Source organism: Marmota monax, unplaced genomic scaffold (genome assembly GCF_021218885.2).
Source record: "Marmota monax isolate L192 unplaced genomic scaffold, Marmota_monax_Labrador192_F-V1.1 WCK01_AAM20220418_F8-fsc00008, whole genome shotgun sequence".
NCBI lineage: Eukaryota > Metazoa > Chordata > Mammalia > Rodentia > Sciuridae > Marmota > Marmota monax.
In genome coordinates, this window is record NW_026694432.1 from 13,254,244 (window position 1) to 13,273,492 (window position 19,249).

General features: G+C 39.2%; 1 protein-coding gene across 4 annotated transcripts in view; it reads right to left on the bottom strand.

The window, feature by feature from the left end:
• The window catches only part of LOC124110190 (protein argonaute-1), a 32,623-nt gene that overhangs the window by 3,256 nt on the left and 10,118 nt on the right, over positions 1-19,249 (bottom strand). For 2 of the 4 annotated variants that reach the window (XM_046469338.2, XM_058570903.1), the window contains 8 exons: positions 18,937-19,084; positions 12,885-13,004; positions 12,389-12,520; positions 12,131-12,264; positions 7,881-8,065; positions 2,766-2,925; positions 2,493-2,583; positions 1,328-1,522 (listed from right to left, as the gene is read on the bottom strand). In XM_046469338.2, coding sequence (XP_046325294.1) covers positions 1,328-1,522; positions 2,493-2,583; positions 2,766-2,925; positions 7,881-8,065; positions 12,131-12,264; positions 12,389-12,520; positions 12,885-13,004; positions 18,937-19,084 — 1,165 coding nt within the window. The remainder of the gene's footprint in view (positions 1-1,327; positions 1,523-2,492; positions 2,584-2,765; positions 2,926-7,880; positions 8,066-12,130; positions 12,265-12,388; positions 12,521-12,884; positions 13,005-18,936; positions 19,085-19,249) is intronic. The other 2 variants (XM_046469339.2, XM_046469342.2) reach the window with 1 other exon arrangement.

The following is a 19,249-nucleotide window of genomic DNA, read 5'->3' on the forward strand; positions in this document are numbered from 1 at the left end:
AGGGGTTGGGAGTATAACTCAGTGGTAGAGCACAAGCTTAGTATGCCCAAGGTCTTTGATCCAATCCCCAACAGCAACCCCCCAACACACATACATGTACACTACACACACATGACTGTACAGTAGAAAAGGAAAGACCTTGGAAACAACTAGAACTAGGCTTAAACCCAAGCTTCATATAGTTGTATCACCTTCAGCAAGTTATATAACCCTTCTAAATCTCACTTTCACTATATCCATTAATGTTACTAATAAGAATTACAAAGCCATTGTGAAGACTAAGAAGTTAAATAAAAGCCTAAAAAGCAGTATGGATTAATAACTGCTGATAATTTTGCTAATCAGTTGAATCTTAACTCATAGCTTTGTGAAGCTACTAGAGATTTCTGAATACAGAAGTGATATGATAAGTTTGTCTGGCATTTAGGAAATAATGGATGACTTGGAGAAATTGAGTGCAATGTTTAAGAGAATGGACTTCAGAATAAGAACAATGTGTCCGAATCCCAATACTACTTATCAGCTTGAGTGACAATGAAGACTCATTTAACATTTCCAAACCTGTTTCCTCATCTGTCAAATGGCAATGATAAAATTATTATTTCTCCTTGGCAACTGTAAGCATTAAATAGAACATACTTAAAGTGCTACAGCACAGTTCACAGCATAAGATGTGCCCAATAAACTATAGTCATAATACTATCAAATGGTAGTTAAGGGCTGGGGATATAATTCAGTGGTAGAGCACTTGCATACCATGTACAAAGCCCTGGGTTTGATCCTCAATAACACATATGCACACACACAAAGGTAATTAAGAAAACAGTATACTAGTCTAAGCAATAGAATATGAGGGTTGGCAGTGAGAATAAATAGGAGTAACATTATGAAAAAAGGTCAACAATATGGTTCTCAAGTGTGGTCTCTAGTCCAGTAGCAAAATCCAGGAACCTGTCAGTTTGACAGATTCTAGGATTGCATCCTAGACTCATTGAAACAGAAATTGCAAGGGTAGAGCCACAAACTGTTTAAACAGTTCCTCCAGGTTGCGTTGATATATTTGAGAATCATTGGTCTGAGGGAGGGAGGGAGAGGAATGAAAAAGACTGATCTAAAGCAGTCTCCAATATGAACCAACCAGTAAACAGGCATCAAGGGCTTTCTGTTGTAAGAAGAAAAGTCTATAGATGCTTAATACTCACCTTTCAGTTGTGATCCTTGCCTATAAGCCTACCCCATTTAGAGAAGCTCCTGAAGAACTGGCACATCTCCCAGAGCCAACAGCTTAGAAAAGCACCTAGCCCTCTGGCCTCAACATGGGCCCTACCTGGGGAAGCTGGCCTTCTGGGACCCCATCTCGATAGAAGATGATGCGCGTCGGCTTGAAGCGGGTGGACTTGTAGAATTGGATGAGCAGCTCACGCACCATGTAGGACAAGTCTTCAATGATCTCCTGCCGTGGTCGCTGTACCCGCACAGTAGCACAGTATCGGCTGGGGTGGGCATCCATACTGCCTACTACCTGACAATCAAAAAGAAAGGATCAGCCACCAATATATCACCTTCCCTGTCAGAATGTGGGTTTGAGGAAAGGCTTTTTAGCGAAAAAACTGTGCAACCAAATGAGCAGGGTCTTGGATTCAAAAAGTCTGTTCTACTGTACTTTCAGAATTTACTTAATCCTTCTGATAAGAATACTTGCTTTCAATGGTGGTGTGGTACCTATAAAGCATCGTGCACAAGGCCTGGCACTATCCCTTGCGGAAGAACATGTGAAGATTTGGCACTACTAACTCAATGACTCATCCAGGGCAAGTTTATCCTTTTCTCCATTTAATTAGTAATCCACCCAGGAACCATGACCATCTTGTAGTTGATGGAAGTATGTCAATTTCAAAAGGGAGAATGACCATAGCCTAAGAGGGATGGCCACAAGCAAATCAGAATAAGCATATTATAGGTTTTGTCTGCCTTACCAAATTAAGACAAATCTACCTAGGGAAATAAGAAAGCTGAAGAAATAGAAGTATGAAGTAATTGCTGATCCCTAGCAATTTGGAAGGCCCTAAGAGACAGGGAGCCAAAAAATCAGAAGAGGCATTGGAGAGACATCTAATCAACTAGACAGATTAAGGGTGGGGATGGAGCAGAGGAAAGGACAATCCCAGGAACTAAGTTAACTCCCTTAAGAGGGATTTCAGAGAAGATATGTACTTCCCCATATCCTAAAAGCAAGTGTGGAAAGAGAAAAGTTCAAATGCAGAGTAAGTGTGATGGGAGACTGGCTACAGTTTCTGTCCTTAGGCTGTATTCTCACTAATCTTTCCCCAAAAAAAGATTACGCAGAGCTTTAAGGGTAAAGGGGATGGTGAGCTGCAGGGTCTTACCCAGGGTCAAGAAGAGCCTGGGCTGAGGGAAGGAAATCATGCACAGTCTTGAGGGCTCAGAGTTAAGAGGAGAACCTTATGAGGAAGCTGAAGCATATTACTCACTGCTGTGATAGAAGGTTTTTTCCCATCCCCTGCTGGGGGGTGTGTAACATCTGCTCCTAGGAATATCACTGGCTGTTGAAAGACAGCAGAGCTGAGCAAAGAAGAGAAAACAAAATGGTGAGGAATTGGATCTTCTCTGCCTAGCACCATCTAGCACTCACTTTGTTCTTCTCCCTCTTAAGTCTGATTCACTCTGCCTGGCCATGGGCCTGTCTGTTCATTAATCCCCAGCAAGGTACCTCTACAAGATCAAATGGTCAACAGAGTTCATACCGCTGGTGTGGGACTAGGATGTTGTTAATGCCACCAAGTTTGACATTGATCTTGAGGCAGAGGTTGGATAGAGTCTGAGGTGAGGTCTTGACCACGTTCTTCACCTGCACACACTGTGTTGCCATTCCCAAAAGAGTATCTCCAACTCGTTTCACCTCAGCTACAGGAAGGGAGAGAAATGATTAACATATTTAACAAGTATTTACTGAATGCTAGGTAGTGTTATGAAGTGTTAAGGAACATAATAGTGACCAGAAAACATATCATAAACACTGCTCTTACAATGCTTACTTTGTGACTAATTTTAAAAACCATGAAAATTCTAACACTGGTAAATGCTACAACAGAAAACCACGTGGAGCTATTCGAGAACATAATAGGGGGTAATACACTAGTCAGAAAAATATTCTTGAGTAAGAAATGATGAAAATGAAATCTGAAGGCAGCAAAGGGCTTAAAGGAGGGATTTGAAAGGAAACATTTCAGGCAAAGGAAACATGTACTCTGCTAGGAGATAGATAGTATGATATATTTAAGAAATTGAAAGGCCATATTGGCTAAAAAGGAGAGGCACGGGACCATGTTGTAACAGAAAAAAATGTGGTAATTAGGCTAATCTATGGAAAAGATGAGGGTGGCTTAGATTAACCCATTATGTCCCATCATCCCATTTATGAAACGAAAAACTTAAATTGAAAGCTGAAGTTGTGGCTCAGAGGTAGAGCATTTGCCTAGCATGCGTGAGGCACTGGGTTAGATACTCAGCACCACATAAAAATAAACAAAGGTATTGTGTCCACCTACAACTGAAGTAAATAAATAAATGTTTTAAAAAAAACCCTTATATTGAGCAAACAATGTATCATGGTAACTTTGAAATAAATATTTCTAGAGTTCTATTCTTTTGAGAAAAGTAGTAAATGAATGATTAGTGATAATATTCATTAATGTTATTGTAATTAATACTAAATAATAAATTATATGAGAACTAGATTATGTTTTCCAACCTATTTTAATGTACATGTGATAATTTCATTGAAATATTCTCAGAATTGAAAATTTGGGACTGAGTGGGTTAAGAATAAAGTCAAGGAGCTGAAGACATAGTTCAGTAGTAAAGCTTGTGCTTAGCATGCACTGGGCCCTGGGTTCAATCTCCAACACTGCCCATCCCTCAACAAAAAACAACTTTTAAAATTAAAAAAAAAAAAAAATCAAAGTTGAGTTGTTGAGATGGAAACAAATAGATTCAGAAGATATTTGATTTTAGGAACTCAGTTATAGACAAGAAGCATGAGAAAAAGAAGAGATTTTTATGGATAAATTTTAAGTTTCTAGCTTTTCTAACAAATTCTTTAAGAAACATGTTTAGTTTGAAGTGCTTTTTGTCATCCCACTAAGGTTATCAACTAGGCAAATGGACATACGGGTTGGAAGCTCAAAAGAAATTTCTGCAATATTTAAGTACAGGCAGTAATTGAAGGCATGATCTTGATGAGATCACTAAGGAAGATAGAGTGAAAAGAGGGCTTAGATCTGAATCTTGAGAAACTCCAAGTATTTGCAGAACAGGAAGATGGGTCTGCAAGGAGCAAAAATCCAAAGAGCTATAAGGAAGAAAAAGACAGTGTTGCATGGTGAACACCAAGGGAAGACAGTATTTCAAGAAGGAGCAAGTGAACAAGAAAGTCAAATGCAAACCAGGTGTAGCAGCCCACGTCTGTAATCCCAGGAACTCTTGAGGCTGAGGCAGGAGGATCTCAAGTTCAGGATCAGCTTCAGCAACATAGTGAGACCCTAAGCAACTTAGTGAGACCCTGTCTAAAACTTAAAAAAAAATAAAACAAAACAGGGCTGGGGAAGTGGCTAAGCTCCCCTCAGTTCAATCCCCAATACCAAAAAGAACAAAAATAAAAGTCAAATGTATCTAAGAAAGTGGTAAAATGATGATCAGAAATGTCCTTTGGAGTTAATGATATCAAAGGAAAAAAAAACTAGTATTTTAAAGACTTGATCAGGTACTTAACAAAAGAGGCTAGTGACTAGTCAAGACATAAAGATATTCAATTTTATGTTACAAGAAAATCAAATTAAAAGCATAATGCAATAATATCATTAAAAACCCCAAAGAATGGCTAAAATGAAAAAGAGAATACCAAGTTTAATAAGGATTTGAAACTCCTAGAACTATCACACACTGCTATTGGTGTGTTAGTTGGTAATACACACTCAATAGAAATATGCACAGGTGTTCAAAGGACATGTACAAGCATTATTTATAGTAGTCAAAACTGAAGACTAGGGCTGGGGTTGCAGCTCAGTGGTAGAGCACTTGCCTAGTATGTGTGAAGCACTGGGTTCAATTCTCAGCACCACAAAAATAAGTAAATAAAGATTTTATATCCATCTACAACTAAAAATATTTTTTAAAAAAACTGAAGACAATACAAACGTGTATTAACAGTAAAATGGACAGATACATGTAAAATGTGTTATATTCACATGATGGAAAACCTGTAACAAACTACAACTAAACACAACACAAATAAATCTCACAAATTTAATATTGCCTGAAAGAAGCCAGACACAAAAAATACATACACTGTAATTACATTTACATGAAATTTTAAAAATATGCAAAACTAATCTATGGTGTTAGAAACCAGAATAGTCATTCCCTCAGTGAATGATAGCTGAGTGGTGATAATGTTCTGCTAAGTACTGATTACACTGACGACAGTGAAAATTCATTGAGCTAAACACTTCAGATTTCTATGTATCTATTATAATTTAATAAGAAGCTGCATTTTTTAAAAAGTAAATGGTATCAATTTAATGGAGAGAAAATATAAAATATAATGAAAACTGGATATATATAGTACCACATCAGAACTGAGCAAATTTGACACTGTCTACACTCTCAGGGAAACCACAAAGCCAACAAGACCTTGATCTGACCATCACAGGGAGAGTGTCATTTCACCCAGCCTCCTGAAGGGTCTTTAGTAGAATCTGACTGCTTCTCTTATCTGCTGGCTTAATTTTCAGGCAGATAGTCTCATGTCCAGATAGTATAACCAAGGAACTCCATGTAAATGGAAGAAACCCAAGGACCTAATAAAGGCACAAGGCTGGGGAGAGGTGTAATATTACTGAGCCCAGCAAGGGGAAAATTCTAATCAAGTACTGCCTCCCCAGAAAGCTGTACTAGATAGATTCCAGCAGTAAGCCAAAACACTGGATTTTCCTATAACAGAGGGAACCACACACAGGGATACTTATTCAAAGCAGTTCTCCTAAAAAGCATCCTTATCTTTCTTTCAGGACTATGAATTTAAGGCCCTTTAAGAGAGAAATAACCTGAAGGTCAACCAACTTCCCTTCATAAGAAATTATTGAGTATCATAACAACATAAGATAGTATCTTCTATATGTGCAGAGGCAAGAAGGTTTCAGAGCAGAATCAGATATATTCCACACTCAAAATTAAACAAGGTAGTAACTGATCAGCGGCCTGATAAATCAGAGGAATCCAGAAAGACAAGTTCATCCTCCAGGTGGAATGACAGGAATAAGGAATAAGCAGCATTTAAACTGGGTCTCAAAGGATGGAAAGAATTTTAAGGGCAAGAGAGAAGAACAAGAAGAGTAGTCAGATAGCCAGGCAAAGACAAAATGAGGAGAGCCAAACCAGAGAGTGGAAAGCACAGACAAGAAACGTGCATTTAAAATTTATCTACTATGTGCCAGGCACTCTGCTAGATGCTTTTTATATCATTAATTGATGAGGCTCAGAAAAGTTAGGTACATCCAGGACTTAAATTCAGTTCCAATTCCAGATCTTTCTAGTATGAATAGCAAGTAAGCAGTGCAAGATAAAACTGAAGAGGTTAAACTAAGTTCAGGACCCACAAAGCCCTTAACATAGTAGTGAATGGGGACCAAAGAAGGTGTTTTTTCGTTTTTGTTATATACTTTTAGTTGTAGGTGGACACAATACCTTTATCTTATTTTTATGTGGTGCTAAAGATTGAACCCAGTGCCTTACTCCTGCTAGGTGAGTGCTCTACCACTGAGCAACAACCCCAGCCCCTGAAGGTGTTTTTTGTAGGACAGTCACAAAATCTTATCTGGTAACCTACTCAAGAAAGACTTGTGAATAAAGGTTAGAATAGATGACCAACAACTTGCAGAAAAAAGAGGCCAAATGGAAATATAGGAACTGCAGAGAGTTCAAGGGCTGGATCAAGATTTTAGTACTATAACTTATAAACAAGAGGTGATAACCTAAGCAATTGGAATGAATGGGAGTATCAACAGAATGTAAAGGCAGAGGACAGAATGCCAGAGAATACCAGACATTCCTGATAAGACAAAGAAATGAGAGATAGGAGAAAACATCCAGAAGTCAAGGGAAGAAGAAAACTAGAATGTAGCTCAGTGGTAAAGCACTCGCCTAGCATGCATAAGGCCCTGGATTCAATCCTCAGGAACACACACACACACACACACACATACATACACACAATTGTAGTAACGTATTCCAGGAGGGGGAAATCTAAAAATGTTTGAAGCTTGAAAGGTATATGAATTACCAAAGATAACAGAACCGGATGGGAGCAAGAGCACAGAGCTGCTGAGCAAATGGAATAAGAGAAAAGTGCTAACAGAGACATACATAGTCATTTCTTTTCTAAAAGAGAAAAAAAAGGGAAGACAGAAACCTCTTAAAAAGTCCACATCATTATCAGGTAACACAACATTAGCAGAATCACCATATCTTTGCTTGGGCTGCACAATGTCCTAATAAACTACACACTCCTAAGGACAGGAATCTCAACTGACCCATCTGTGTATCTGGCCATCTGAGCCTGGCAGAAAGATCAGCACACAAGGTCCCCAGTAAGTATTACTGGGAGGGACTGTGAGCAGGTAAATAAAATCTAGGATGACCCAATAGCTCATATAGGCTGATATTTCTCTCATAAGAGGAATACTAACATGGGACACCTTTGGCAGAAATCAAAACTCTCCATCAACTCCACCAAAAATCCCCCAGGGAGCTATCCCAAGAAGTGTCCTATCATAATTATCACTGTCCCAAGAGAACTGTACCATACACTGGCGTCTTCCCTGGCAGGATGACGATAATGAGCTGCAGCCCTGAGTAGGTGTTCTTGAGATGCCGGAACATGGGCTCCACGCTGTCAGCCCCTTGTGCGTATTTGCAGAAACAAGGCTGACCCTGGATGGGCATCCCTGCATCCTTGGAAATCTTCCGCAGCTGGTCTGTGAAGTTCCTGTAGCACAAGCACGATTGTGATAGGAGCCAGTAAGTCCCACTTTAAAACTCAAATGAATGTCTCCATCTTAGGTGCTAAGCACTTATTAAGGCACATGAATGAGACATGAGCAGATAGTGGAAAAAAAATACATTAATGGTTGAATAGGACAAGACAGAGCTTGCCAAGTGTGCAACAGAGAGAACACCAAGGAAGTGGAGAAAGCCCCAGAGAAAGGACCTGTAGGTATTCCCAGGGCTCCTACCTTGTCCCTGATTCAAGCAGCTGAAAGCTGTGCTTCATTACATATGCAAAGAAATAGGCAGATGTCTAACTGTAAGGCCTTTTGCTCAAAATAAATGAGGTTCCAAAGTGATGGGAGCTCAAGAGATGCTCAGTAAAAACAAGCTTCCTCCTCCCCTACTGGTTCTTTGATACCTTGAGCTAATTAAACAAGCTTCTTTCCTTTAGTTTAGGGCTTTACCTTGGGAAAGGAAAACAAAGTTGGTAGACAGGGTACACATGCAATATAGTTAAAAAAAAAAATCAACCTACAAAAATAAACCGATAGACTGAAACAGGCAGCAGGGAATTTAATTTTTTAAAAATCTTTAAACATGGGCTGGCATTGTGGCTCAGGGGGAGCACGCTCGCCTAGGAAGCGCGAGGCCCTAGGTTGATCCTCAGCACCACATACAAACAAATAAAGGAGTTGTGTCCAACTACAACTAAAAAAATAAATAAATAAATGTATTTTTAAAAATTCTTAAAAAAAAAAAAATCTTTAAACACACTCAGGCTGGGGTTGTGGCTCAGTGGTAGAGCAGTTGCCTGGCATGTGTGAGGCACTGGGTTCAATTCTCAGAACCACATAAAAATAAATAAACCTTTATTGTGTCCATTTACAAATAAAAAATAAAAACCAAAAAAAAAAACTAACAAATTTTTAAAAATTAATCAAACACACTCAGTGTTAGAGTGCTTGCCTAGCATGTGAAAGGCCTTGGGTTTAACCCACAGCATCACAAAAATGCAATAATGTACAAATAAAGAACAAAAATAGTTGTTTAGATGCCACATCAGAAGGGAGGAATGGGACTAGAATGAAGGATATAAAGAAATGCCAAATTTATTTATATTTACTTTTGAAAAAAGGATAAGGTAACTGACAAAACTCTGGATAATGGATATATGAAAGGTATATTATCCTCTACATTTATTATTTAATTTTTTTTTCAAAAGAAATGTTAGAATAAAAAAAAAATAACCTAAGCATTGTCTCCTGAAAACAAGAGGTAGGGCTCTCATAGGTCCACTAACATCATTTCTTCCATTTCTCTGCCTTGCACACAACTTGCTGTAACTAACAAAAATGCCAATGAGTTACCAAACTTCATTAATAGTGAGTCCCTACTTCAAGGGAAGGGGTATTCCCAATCTTCTCTAAATAGTAGACCACATTTGGGATACTGTACCCAGTGCTAGGGACCAAAAAGTACTAAGAAACATCTAGGAGGGGGAAGGTTTTGAAATTGACTCAACAGTAATAGAGTCTCCTTAGCCAGAAGAAAAATCCTGAGGGTTCAAAGAACTTCCTTATCGGGCTGAGGATGTGGCTCAAGTGGTAGCGCGCTTGCCTAGCATGCATGAGGCATTGGGTTCGATTCTCAGCACCACATAAAAATATAATAAAGATGTTGTGTCCACCTAAAACTAAAAAATAAATATTAAAAAAAAAAAAAAGAAGAACTTCCTTATCCACTCCAATTACCAATTTCTCCTACTTCACTTCATTTCTTCCCCCATTCTCAAATGAAAAGGGGGCTCTTTCTCTGTGCTTCTGAATCCCACTGCCTCCTCCACATTTGGAGACATTGTTCTGTTTACTTTCTATTTTCTCTATTTTCAGCCTCTGCTTAGTACGCACATTTTCCCTGGACAATCTCACCCAGTGCCATTGCTGAAGACTCAGAAGTCTTTACCTTTAATTCAGAATCACACATATAATGGGGTGTCACTGATCCAGATGCACATATCACATTCTCACCCCCTATACCTAGGGGGTCACTGAGAGAGGAAAATGCCCAATGAAATTGACCCCTTCCAACTCTGAGATTGTAGTTTTACCAATTCCTGATGTCTCAAAATGATCCAAACAATAGACTGCCCCCCACACACACACAAACACACACAAACAAAAAAAATTAGACAATGAAAGAACATGGAAGTAAGAGAGAAGTATACAGAGAATAGAGCTACCAATGAAATGATCAGGCTCAAAGGAAAAAAATTGGGAGCCCTTCTAATACTGCTAAGGGCCAACCCTCCAATGCTAGGCCAAGTGCAAGAGCAGCTTATCCCAAATGGAGCTAAATCCAAAGAACCCAAGAAAGGGGACCCTCCCCCCCAAAAAAATCTATTTAAGAGAAACCATAATATGACAGCGGTGGTTGTTTATCTGGAAATGGTAAGGAGAGGGCAGAAGAGCAAGGGCAGGGTCTAGAGTCAGTGGATTTATTGGGAACTGCTAGAACTAATTCTTATGAAGACTCCAAGACCATCTGAACCCACAAGGGCACATGTCTCCATTATCTTCATCACAACCCCAAATGACCAGCTCCACTGACTCTAATTCATACCCAGAGTACACTGACCCCATTCCACATCCAGAGAGCCACCACATCAAGATAGCAAAAGGTGGGGATGGTGACACAAAATCCCAGCAACTCAGGAGGCTGAGGCATGAGCAGCACAAGTTTGAGGCCAGTCTCAGCAACTTAGTGAGACTTGGTCTTAAAATAAAAATAAAATTAAGAAGGACTCAAAAATAAAAATAATGGTGGTAGCACATGCCTGTAATCCCAGCAATTCAGGAGGCTAAAGCAGGAGGATAGCAAGTTCAAGGCCAGCCTTGGCAACTTAGTGAGATCCTGTCTCAAAATAAAAAAAATACAAGGGACTGGGGTTGTAGTTCAGTGGTAGAGCCCCCTGGGTTCAATTCCCAGTATCACAAAAATAAGTAAATAAAATTTAAAACAAAAAAGTGTTGGGGATATAGCTCAGCTGTAGAACACCCTGGGTTCCCCCAGTACCATAAATACATTTCCCCTTCTCTTCTCAATCTCTCTCTCTCTCACTCTGTGTCACTCACTGATACATACACACACACACACACACATACACACACACACACATACACACACACACACACACACTCACACCATAGCATAAATCTCTGAACAGTACACTTAAGTATGAGTTTTGTGGGATTTTTTAAAAACATACCTCAATAAAAGTTTTTTTTGTTTAAAAACAAAGGATTGTAGAGAAAGGGTCAGTGACTTCACTTATTCATTCATTCACTGAAGTCATTATTCCCCTAGCTTGTTTCCTTAAGCCATTCAGCTATTTCACTTTCCCCATAGCTGCCATCTACTCCAAGTCACTCAGCCATCCTTATTAGTCACATTCACCTAATTCAGGTCACTTGGACCTGAACAGAACAAATTCTGTGGATAGGAGAGGACAGCTCACCTCTGAGCTAACGAAGCTGCTTGTTATGTTTGTTTGTTTCCAACTAGCAACGTAAGTTTTGAAGCTCAGATCTGATTTGATCCCAACTCTGACACTTTCTTGATGTGCAAACTTTGGACAAGTTACTTATTAACCTCTCTGAGCTACAGTCTCCTGAAACTGGAAATAGCACTACCTATTCACTATGAAGATGAAATGGGAGAACATAAATTAGGTATTTAAATAAAATGTGTCATAAACATTATAGTTATCACTACCACTACTTATTACCAATGAAAATAATTGCGACAACAAAATAATTAAACTCTCCCTTAGGAGACTCATATCCTAAAATCATCATCTCTGGTACAGACACGGCTCCTTATTGAAGTCTCCTAACCACAGATGGACAAAAAAGGAAAAGGAAGAAGTCTCAGCCAGAAAGGACAAGGCAGGCAGAGACAAGACAGAAAGAACAGACTATAGATCCATCTTGATCCCTGGGCAGCAGAGAGCAGTAGCTCTGGGTTTCTTCCCACCCTTTCAACCCCACATACCAACCCTCCTTACTTGAGCACCTCTTCTCGACACTGTTTTTGGGGTGCGAAGCAGGCGATGGCCCAGACTTTGATCTCAATCCCATTGTAGAACTGTTTCCCCCGCATGTCCCAAACACCTTGATTGGGTGTGGCAATGGCCCGGTTCTGCGAATAGGCAGAGGGGGCGCCCAGGTGAGCCTCAGTAGAACCAAGTGGGTAGGGACCAAAAGCCCCTGGTTAAACAACCCAACCACCCACATATGCCCCAGAGATGTTGTGTGGCCCTGACCCTGCTCACCCGGCCGCCGTACTGCAAGATGGGCGCCGGCAGCACTCGCCCCGTCACCTCCGTCATGTCATCTTTCACTTTGATTCCAAATTCCTGGATGTAGGGATCTAGGTTGTAGCTGGCATTCTTCATCTGCAGGCAAAGAAGGACATCTTAGGAGAATAGCAGCTTGGTAATACCGTAACTCACCCTCTGGGTCCCAAGGAGACAGCCCTGAAGAGAAGCTGAAGTTGGCAAGAAATAGCCCTAAAAGGTAAGGTGGGAGGAGGAATAAAAAATGAAGGAAGCAGCAGTGGACAACAGTAAAGTTATCTGGAGGGGAAAATCAAAATAGCTAAAGTGTCAAGAAGCAAGAACAGCCCTGTGGAGTCCCCGGCACCAAATCCAAACTTGGGTTCTCTTGAAGGAAGGTCTTTTGGGGCATTAAAACATCTATGCTACCAAGGGTCCCAATAACTGAGTAAATGAGCATGCATTTCTCTGCAGCCCCACTGACCAGGCGACTTATCTCCTCCTGTCTGTCTGGGGCTGACCTAGCTGTAGCCTTTATCATGGTTGAAGTCTGGTTGTCAGTCAGCTTCTTTATGCAGCGCTGCCCAGCCACAATGTTACAGACCTGAGGAAATGAAAAGGACAGGCAGCTCTGGCTTGAGTTCAATCCACCCCATAAGAGACCTTCACTGTCAACCAGGGGAAGAATCTCTTGTACATACATGTATTCTCCTCTTGAGTTTTACTTGATATATAAGTTACAAAATATTCACATTCAAAACAAAAAATAATACTATTATGTGATTAGAATCTTGGGATCCAGACTCAGAGCTCAGGTCTGTTAAATGAGAACAATATCAATCTGATAGGGCCGTATGGAGAGGAAATAAAGGATTTAAAGGACTGAGCACATTTCTAGGGCACATTAAACCCTCAATAAACTATAACATAGAGCTCTTCTGAATACTGAAACTCAAACAAATTAATTCTTACAGCAGTCTCCACTAGTGGCAGGAAGTGAGTTGTTCCATCCTACAACAATTGAGGAGGACTACATATGGGTTTTAAACTCTTGAGCCCCCAGACTACAGAAATCACTGTCAGCCAACGGTGTCCACCATTGTTTGAGGAACATCCTGCTACGTGATTCATCTGTTCTGGCTCCAAGAGAAAATGATAAAGACAAAAAAAAAAAAAAATGTCTAGTGATATATAAGACTGCCACTTCCCAATATATTCAGGATGCTGTGAGCGGGAAGGTTTATAGCAGAATAAAGGGTAAGTAGGTTTTGAGAGACTTGGGTTTAAAGTCCAGTTTTGCATTTCTAAGTGATGTTACCTTTGGCAGGTCCCTTAACCTGAGACTCAGCTTCTACAATCTTAGACATGGGGAAAAACACTGTTTCATAATGTTGTTGTAAATATTTAGATGAGATGAAATGTATAACACGCTCCCTAAGACCAACATGATATACATGCTGGTTCTCATTCTAATTCCCAGAGTTCATGCTAAAAATGGGAGGGAAAACCAAACCAAGGTCACCTGCTTTTAAGTTCCATATTTTAACAAACACACAATATCAGCAATTTAATGGACATTCAGCATTGTTAAAATTTATGCGGTTGCTCTCTTAAAGATGTTTTAAAGTTGTAGCACTCTCCATTGTTTCCAGTGCTATAGAATTAACACTAGCAAAAAACTAACGCAGGAAAGAAACCAGAACCATTGCTAATGAGAAGGCAAAATGATACAATCATTATGGAAAATGGTATGGTGATTCAAGAAATTTAACACAGGGCTGGGGATATAGCTCAGTCAGTATACTGCTTGTTTCGCACACACAAGGCCCTGGGTTCAATCACTAGCAGAAAGAAAGAAAAGAAAGAAAGAAAAGAAGAACAAAGAAAGAAAAGGAAGGAAGGAAGGAAGGAAGGAATTAAACACAGAATTACCATGTGAACCAGCAATTCTACTTCTGGGTGTGTACTCATAAGAAGTGAAAGCGGAGACATGATTAAGTATTTGTGCACCTTTTTCACAGCAGCTTTACTCACAGTGGCCAAAATGTAGAGGTAACTCAAGTGTCCATCAATGGATGAACAGATAAAATGTGGCATACACAAAGGAATATTATTCAACCATAACGCAGAGGAAATTCTAACATGCTACAACATAAACCTTAAAGACATTGTGTTACGTGAAATAAGCCAATAAGAGAACAAATATTATGATTCAACTTATATAAGGTTTCTTGAGTAGTCAAATTCATAGATGCAGAAAGCACAATGGTGGTTTCCAGAGCTAAAGGGACAGGGCAATGGAGAGTTATTAAACAGGTACAGTTTCAGTTTAGGATGATGAAAAATTTCTGGAGATAGAGAATAATGACAGTTTTACAATAATGTATATATATTTAATGCTATGAAACTCTAAACTCAATAGTTAAAATAGCAAATTTTATATTATATATATTTTACCACAATTTGAAATAGAAAAATGAAAGCAGAAATGAATTTTGATTTGAACATTTAAATTGGAGGCACTGGGCTATTACTAGTTTCTAGCTGTGGAATTCAAATAATACATGTTGTTTTTCTTTTACTTAAAATCTTCCAGAGCTGGGGCTGAGACTGTGGCTCAGTGGCAGAGCATGTAATGAGGCACTGGGTTCAATCCTCAGCATCACATAAAAATAAATAAATAAAATAAAGGTATTGTGTCCATATACAACTAAAAAATACATTAAGAAAAAAAAAATCTTCCAGGGCTAAAGATGTAGCTCAGTGGCTGAGCATTTGTCTAGTATGCACAAGGCCCTGAGTTTGATACCCATCCTGCAAAAACAAACAAACAACTTTCCAATTGATTCCTATTCTAATTAGAATAAAATTCCACTAACCAGAAATTAGAACCCTTACTCACAGGATTCTAAAACGACACAGCCATATTGGAAACACTTGGCAGCTCAAGATGTTAAACACAGTTATAAATGATTTCACTCTTTAAATACATACCCAAGAGAAACAAAAACATGTGTTCACACACAAAAACATATATAAGAATGTTCACAGCACCCTTATGTATAATAGTCAAAAAGTGGAAACAACCCAATGTCCATCAACTGAAGGAGAAACAAAATGTGACATGTGACACATATCCACGCAATGGAACAACACAGATGAACCTTGAAAATCACAAGCTGAATCTTGAAACAATTATGCTAAATAAAAGAAATCATTCACAAAAGGCCACATATTGTATGATTCTATTTAAGCGATATGTTCAGAGGAGGCATATCCAGGGACAGAAAATACAGTAGTGGTTACCAGCGGCTGTTGGGGGAAAAAAAAGAATAGTGCATGACTGCTAATGAGTGTGCACTTTCTTCTGGGGGTAAAGAAAATGGCTGGAATTAGTAAAATGTTGCATAACTCTGTCTGTGAATACACTGAAACCACCCAATTGTACATTTTAAGAAGATGCATTTTATGGTATGTTAATCATATCTTGATGAAGCTATTCTTAAAAAAAAAAAATCCCCCTTGGCCACAATATCTTATATGATTTGACTTTGCACCTCTCTCCAGCATCATCTCCTATTACATCATATAACACATTCCTACCACTATCGCCTTCTATCTGGCCCTCAAAAGAGAACCAAACTCCACCTTCCTTTAGAGCCTTTGCACTTGCTAGTCCTCTTGCCTTGAAAGCCCCACCCTCAGGCTGTTACAAGGTTGGTAAGCATAATTTTGGACTTAGTTCAATAGTTCCTAAAAAAGGCTTTCCCTGACAACAACAACTAAAGTAGTTTCCTAACCCCTCACACCCTTACTTCTCTGCCCTTAACTTGCTTTATTATCCTTTTTCCGCTCCTTGGTGCTGGGGATTGAATCCAAGGGTGCTTTACCAACAGTCCTTTACGTTTTATTTTATTTTGAAACAGGTTCTAAGATGCTGAGGCTGGCTTCAAACACATTTTTGGTTTTGTTTTTGTTTTTTTTCTGGATGATGCCAGATGTAAGATTTTTTTAAATTCTTTTTTAGTTGCTGATGGATCTTCATTTAATTTATTATTTATTTATATGCGGTACTGAGAATTGAATCCAGTGCCTCACACATGCTAGGCAAGCATTCTACCACTGAGCTACAACCCTAGTCCACCAGATGTAAGATTTTTTTTTCTTTTTTTAATATTTATATTTCAGTTTTTGGCAGACACAACATCCTTGTTTGTATGTGGTGCTGAGGATCGAACCCTGGCCGCACGCATGCCAGGCGAGCGCGCTACCGCTTGAGCCACATCCCCAGCCCTTTTTCTTTTTTTTTAATTGTGGGTGCTGAGGATCAAACCCAGGACCTCATGCATGCTATGTAAACACTCTACCACTGAACCACATCCCCATCCCTGGTCTCAAACTTGTGATCCTCCTGCCTTGGCCTCCCTAGTCTCTGGGAGTACAGGCATTCATCACTGAACCCACCTAACTTGTTTTATTATTTTTATACCACTTACTACCATCTGAAACTATCTTATTTGTTTATCAACTTATTATTCTTCCCCTTTCAGAATGTAAGTTCCATGACAGCAGGGACATTGTCTATCTTGTTAATCTCTATATTCATAGGATATAAATGAGTACACAACACATAGTAAGAACTCAATAAATTACTTGTTATACAACAACAATAAAAAACCAAGATATAAATCATTAAAATTATTCACCTTGAAAACTATAGTTTAAACAGAAATAATGTTAATTTGCTAGTAAATTTCAGCTTACAGTACATTATCACCCACTATCAATTTAGCTGAAACTATCCCTAAAGATCTCTATTTATTCTTCAAAGAACATAATGCTTTCAACCTACTTTCTGTGCATCACCAGCTATTAACCAAGTCAGAATTATGGGCTTTGGCTTCTCTTTCCCCTTCAGTCTCATTTCCAGGGGTTAGTTCCAGAATCTTAGAAACTCACAAAAGCTTGAGCTTTGGTCTGAGCTATCTGACTCCAGCTACTAGGATGAAAAATAGTCTAGGGGAGTTGGGTTTGTGGCTCAATGATAGAGTGCTTGCCTAGCACAGATGAGGCACTGGGTTCAATCCTCAGCACCACATAAAAATGAAATAAAGGGCCACGCATGGTGGTGCATGCCTATAATCCCAGCGGCTTGGGAGGCTGAGGTATGAGGATCGGGAGTTCAAACCCAGCCTCAGCAAAAGCAAGGCACTAAGCAACTCAGTGAGACCCTGTCTCTAAATAAAATTCAAAATAGGGCTGGGATGTGGCTCAGTGGTCAAGTGCCCCTGAGTTCAATCCCCAGTACCAAAAAAAAAAAAAGAAAAGAAAAGAAATAAAGATACTATGTCCACCTACAACTAAAAAATAAATGAAAACCAAAAATAGTCTAGGGTACTGCTTCCCAACTTTAATTATAAATCCTCTCTGGATGTTAAAAGGCAGATTCTGACTCAGTACTATGGAAAGAGATTCTGTATTTTAAATAAACTTTCAAGTGATGCCTATCCTGTTGGTGTACGGACCTTACTTTCTGAGTAATATTGGACTAAACAATGAAGCCATCTGCAGAAGTTTTCCAGTAGACATTCTGTCTAGCACATACTAAACCAAATACAGCCCAGGGATTCTGCACTGTATTCTATGACTTAAATAGCATTACTATTTTTTCTTTAATTGCAGGATTTCAATCGTCTACCAAAGTATAAAAGTATGACAAATCTTGGGGCTCACTGTTTTTCAAAAGGAACACATTAACCACCAGGGAAACAGAATTTAGTACTATTCATTTCCATTTTATTTAGAATAATGCACATTTGTAGAATAAGGTACACTAGGTCAAGAAGGATCTCTCCAGAGAACAGGAAAAAAGAAATTAAGATAACAGGAGCTGGGGTTATACCTCAGTGACAGAGTGCTTACTTAGCACTTGTGAGGCACTGGGTTCAATCCTCAGCACCATATAAAAATAATATAATAAAATAAAGGTATTGTGTTCATCTACAACTTAAAAAAATGAAAGATAACATGAGTATCTGAAAATCTGTTTGAATGCTGATTACTCTCTTTTTTTTTTTTTTTTTTTTGAATGCACTTTACCACTAAGCTACATCTCCATCTCAGGCCTTTTTTAACTTTTAAGATAGGGTCTCACTAAATTACTTATGAACTCACTAAGTTGCTCAAGCTGACCTTGAACTTGTGATACTCCTGCCTTAGCCTCCTGAGCCACTGGGATTACAGGCATGTCCCACTGTGCCCAACTGAACTAATTACTTATTAAACAGTAAATATAGGTTGCCCTTCTGCCTAGCCTCTTAAAAGAACACAAGGGTAGAACCAGGGATAAGAAAAGAATTCAGCAGGTAAGACAAAGGCCTCTATTTCACAGTCCTATCTCATGCCTTCTTCACCTTGTCAATTTTCTAAACTTGAAAATGAGGATGAGAGATTATGAATGAATCAACAGACCTCTGATAATCAGTGTTCTGGTACAATGCCTGTTCCCTAGCCCAGCCATTATTTGGCAGCCTTACCTCTAGGGGCAAATAGGTATGCTTTTGTTCTTGGCCAACTTGCAGGCAAGGTAGGTGGGGATACTTGAGCTGAAGGTTGTATTTCTGCTTGAAATATTGTGCCACTGTGCACTCTACAGTCTGTCCACTTTCCAGCTGCAAGGGAAACCTGTTTGAAGGAAGGAAAGGAGGTATCAGAACCCAGCATTCAATCCCACCTCTGTAGACCCACAACCATGAAAAGTTTCAGAAACTGCTTCATCCTACCCAACCTCTTTGAGCACTGCCACTCTTGGGAAAACAGACAATGCTGGGCTCCATGGCAAAAGCCAAA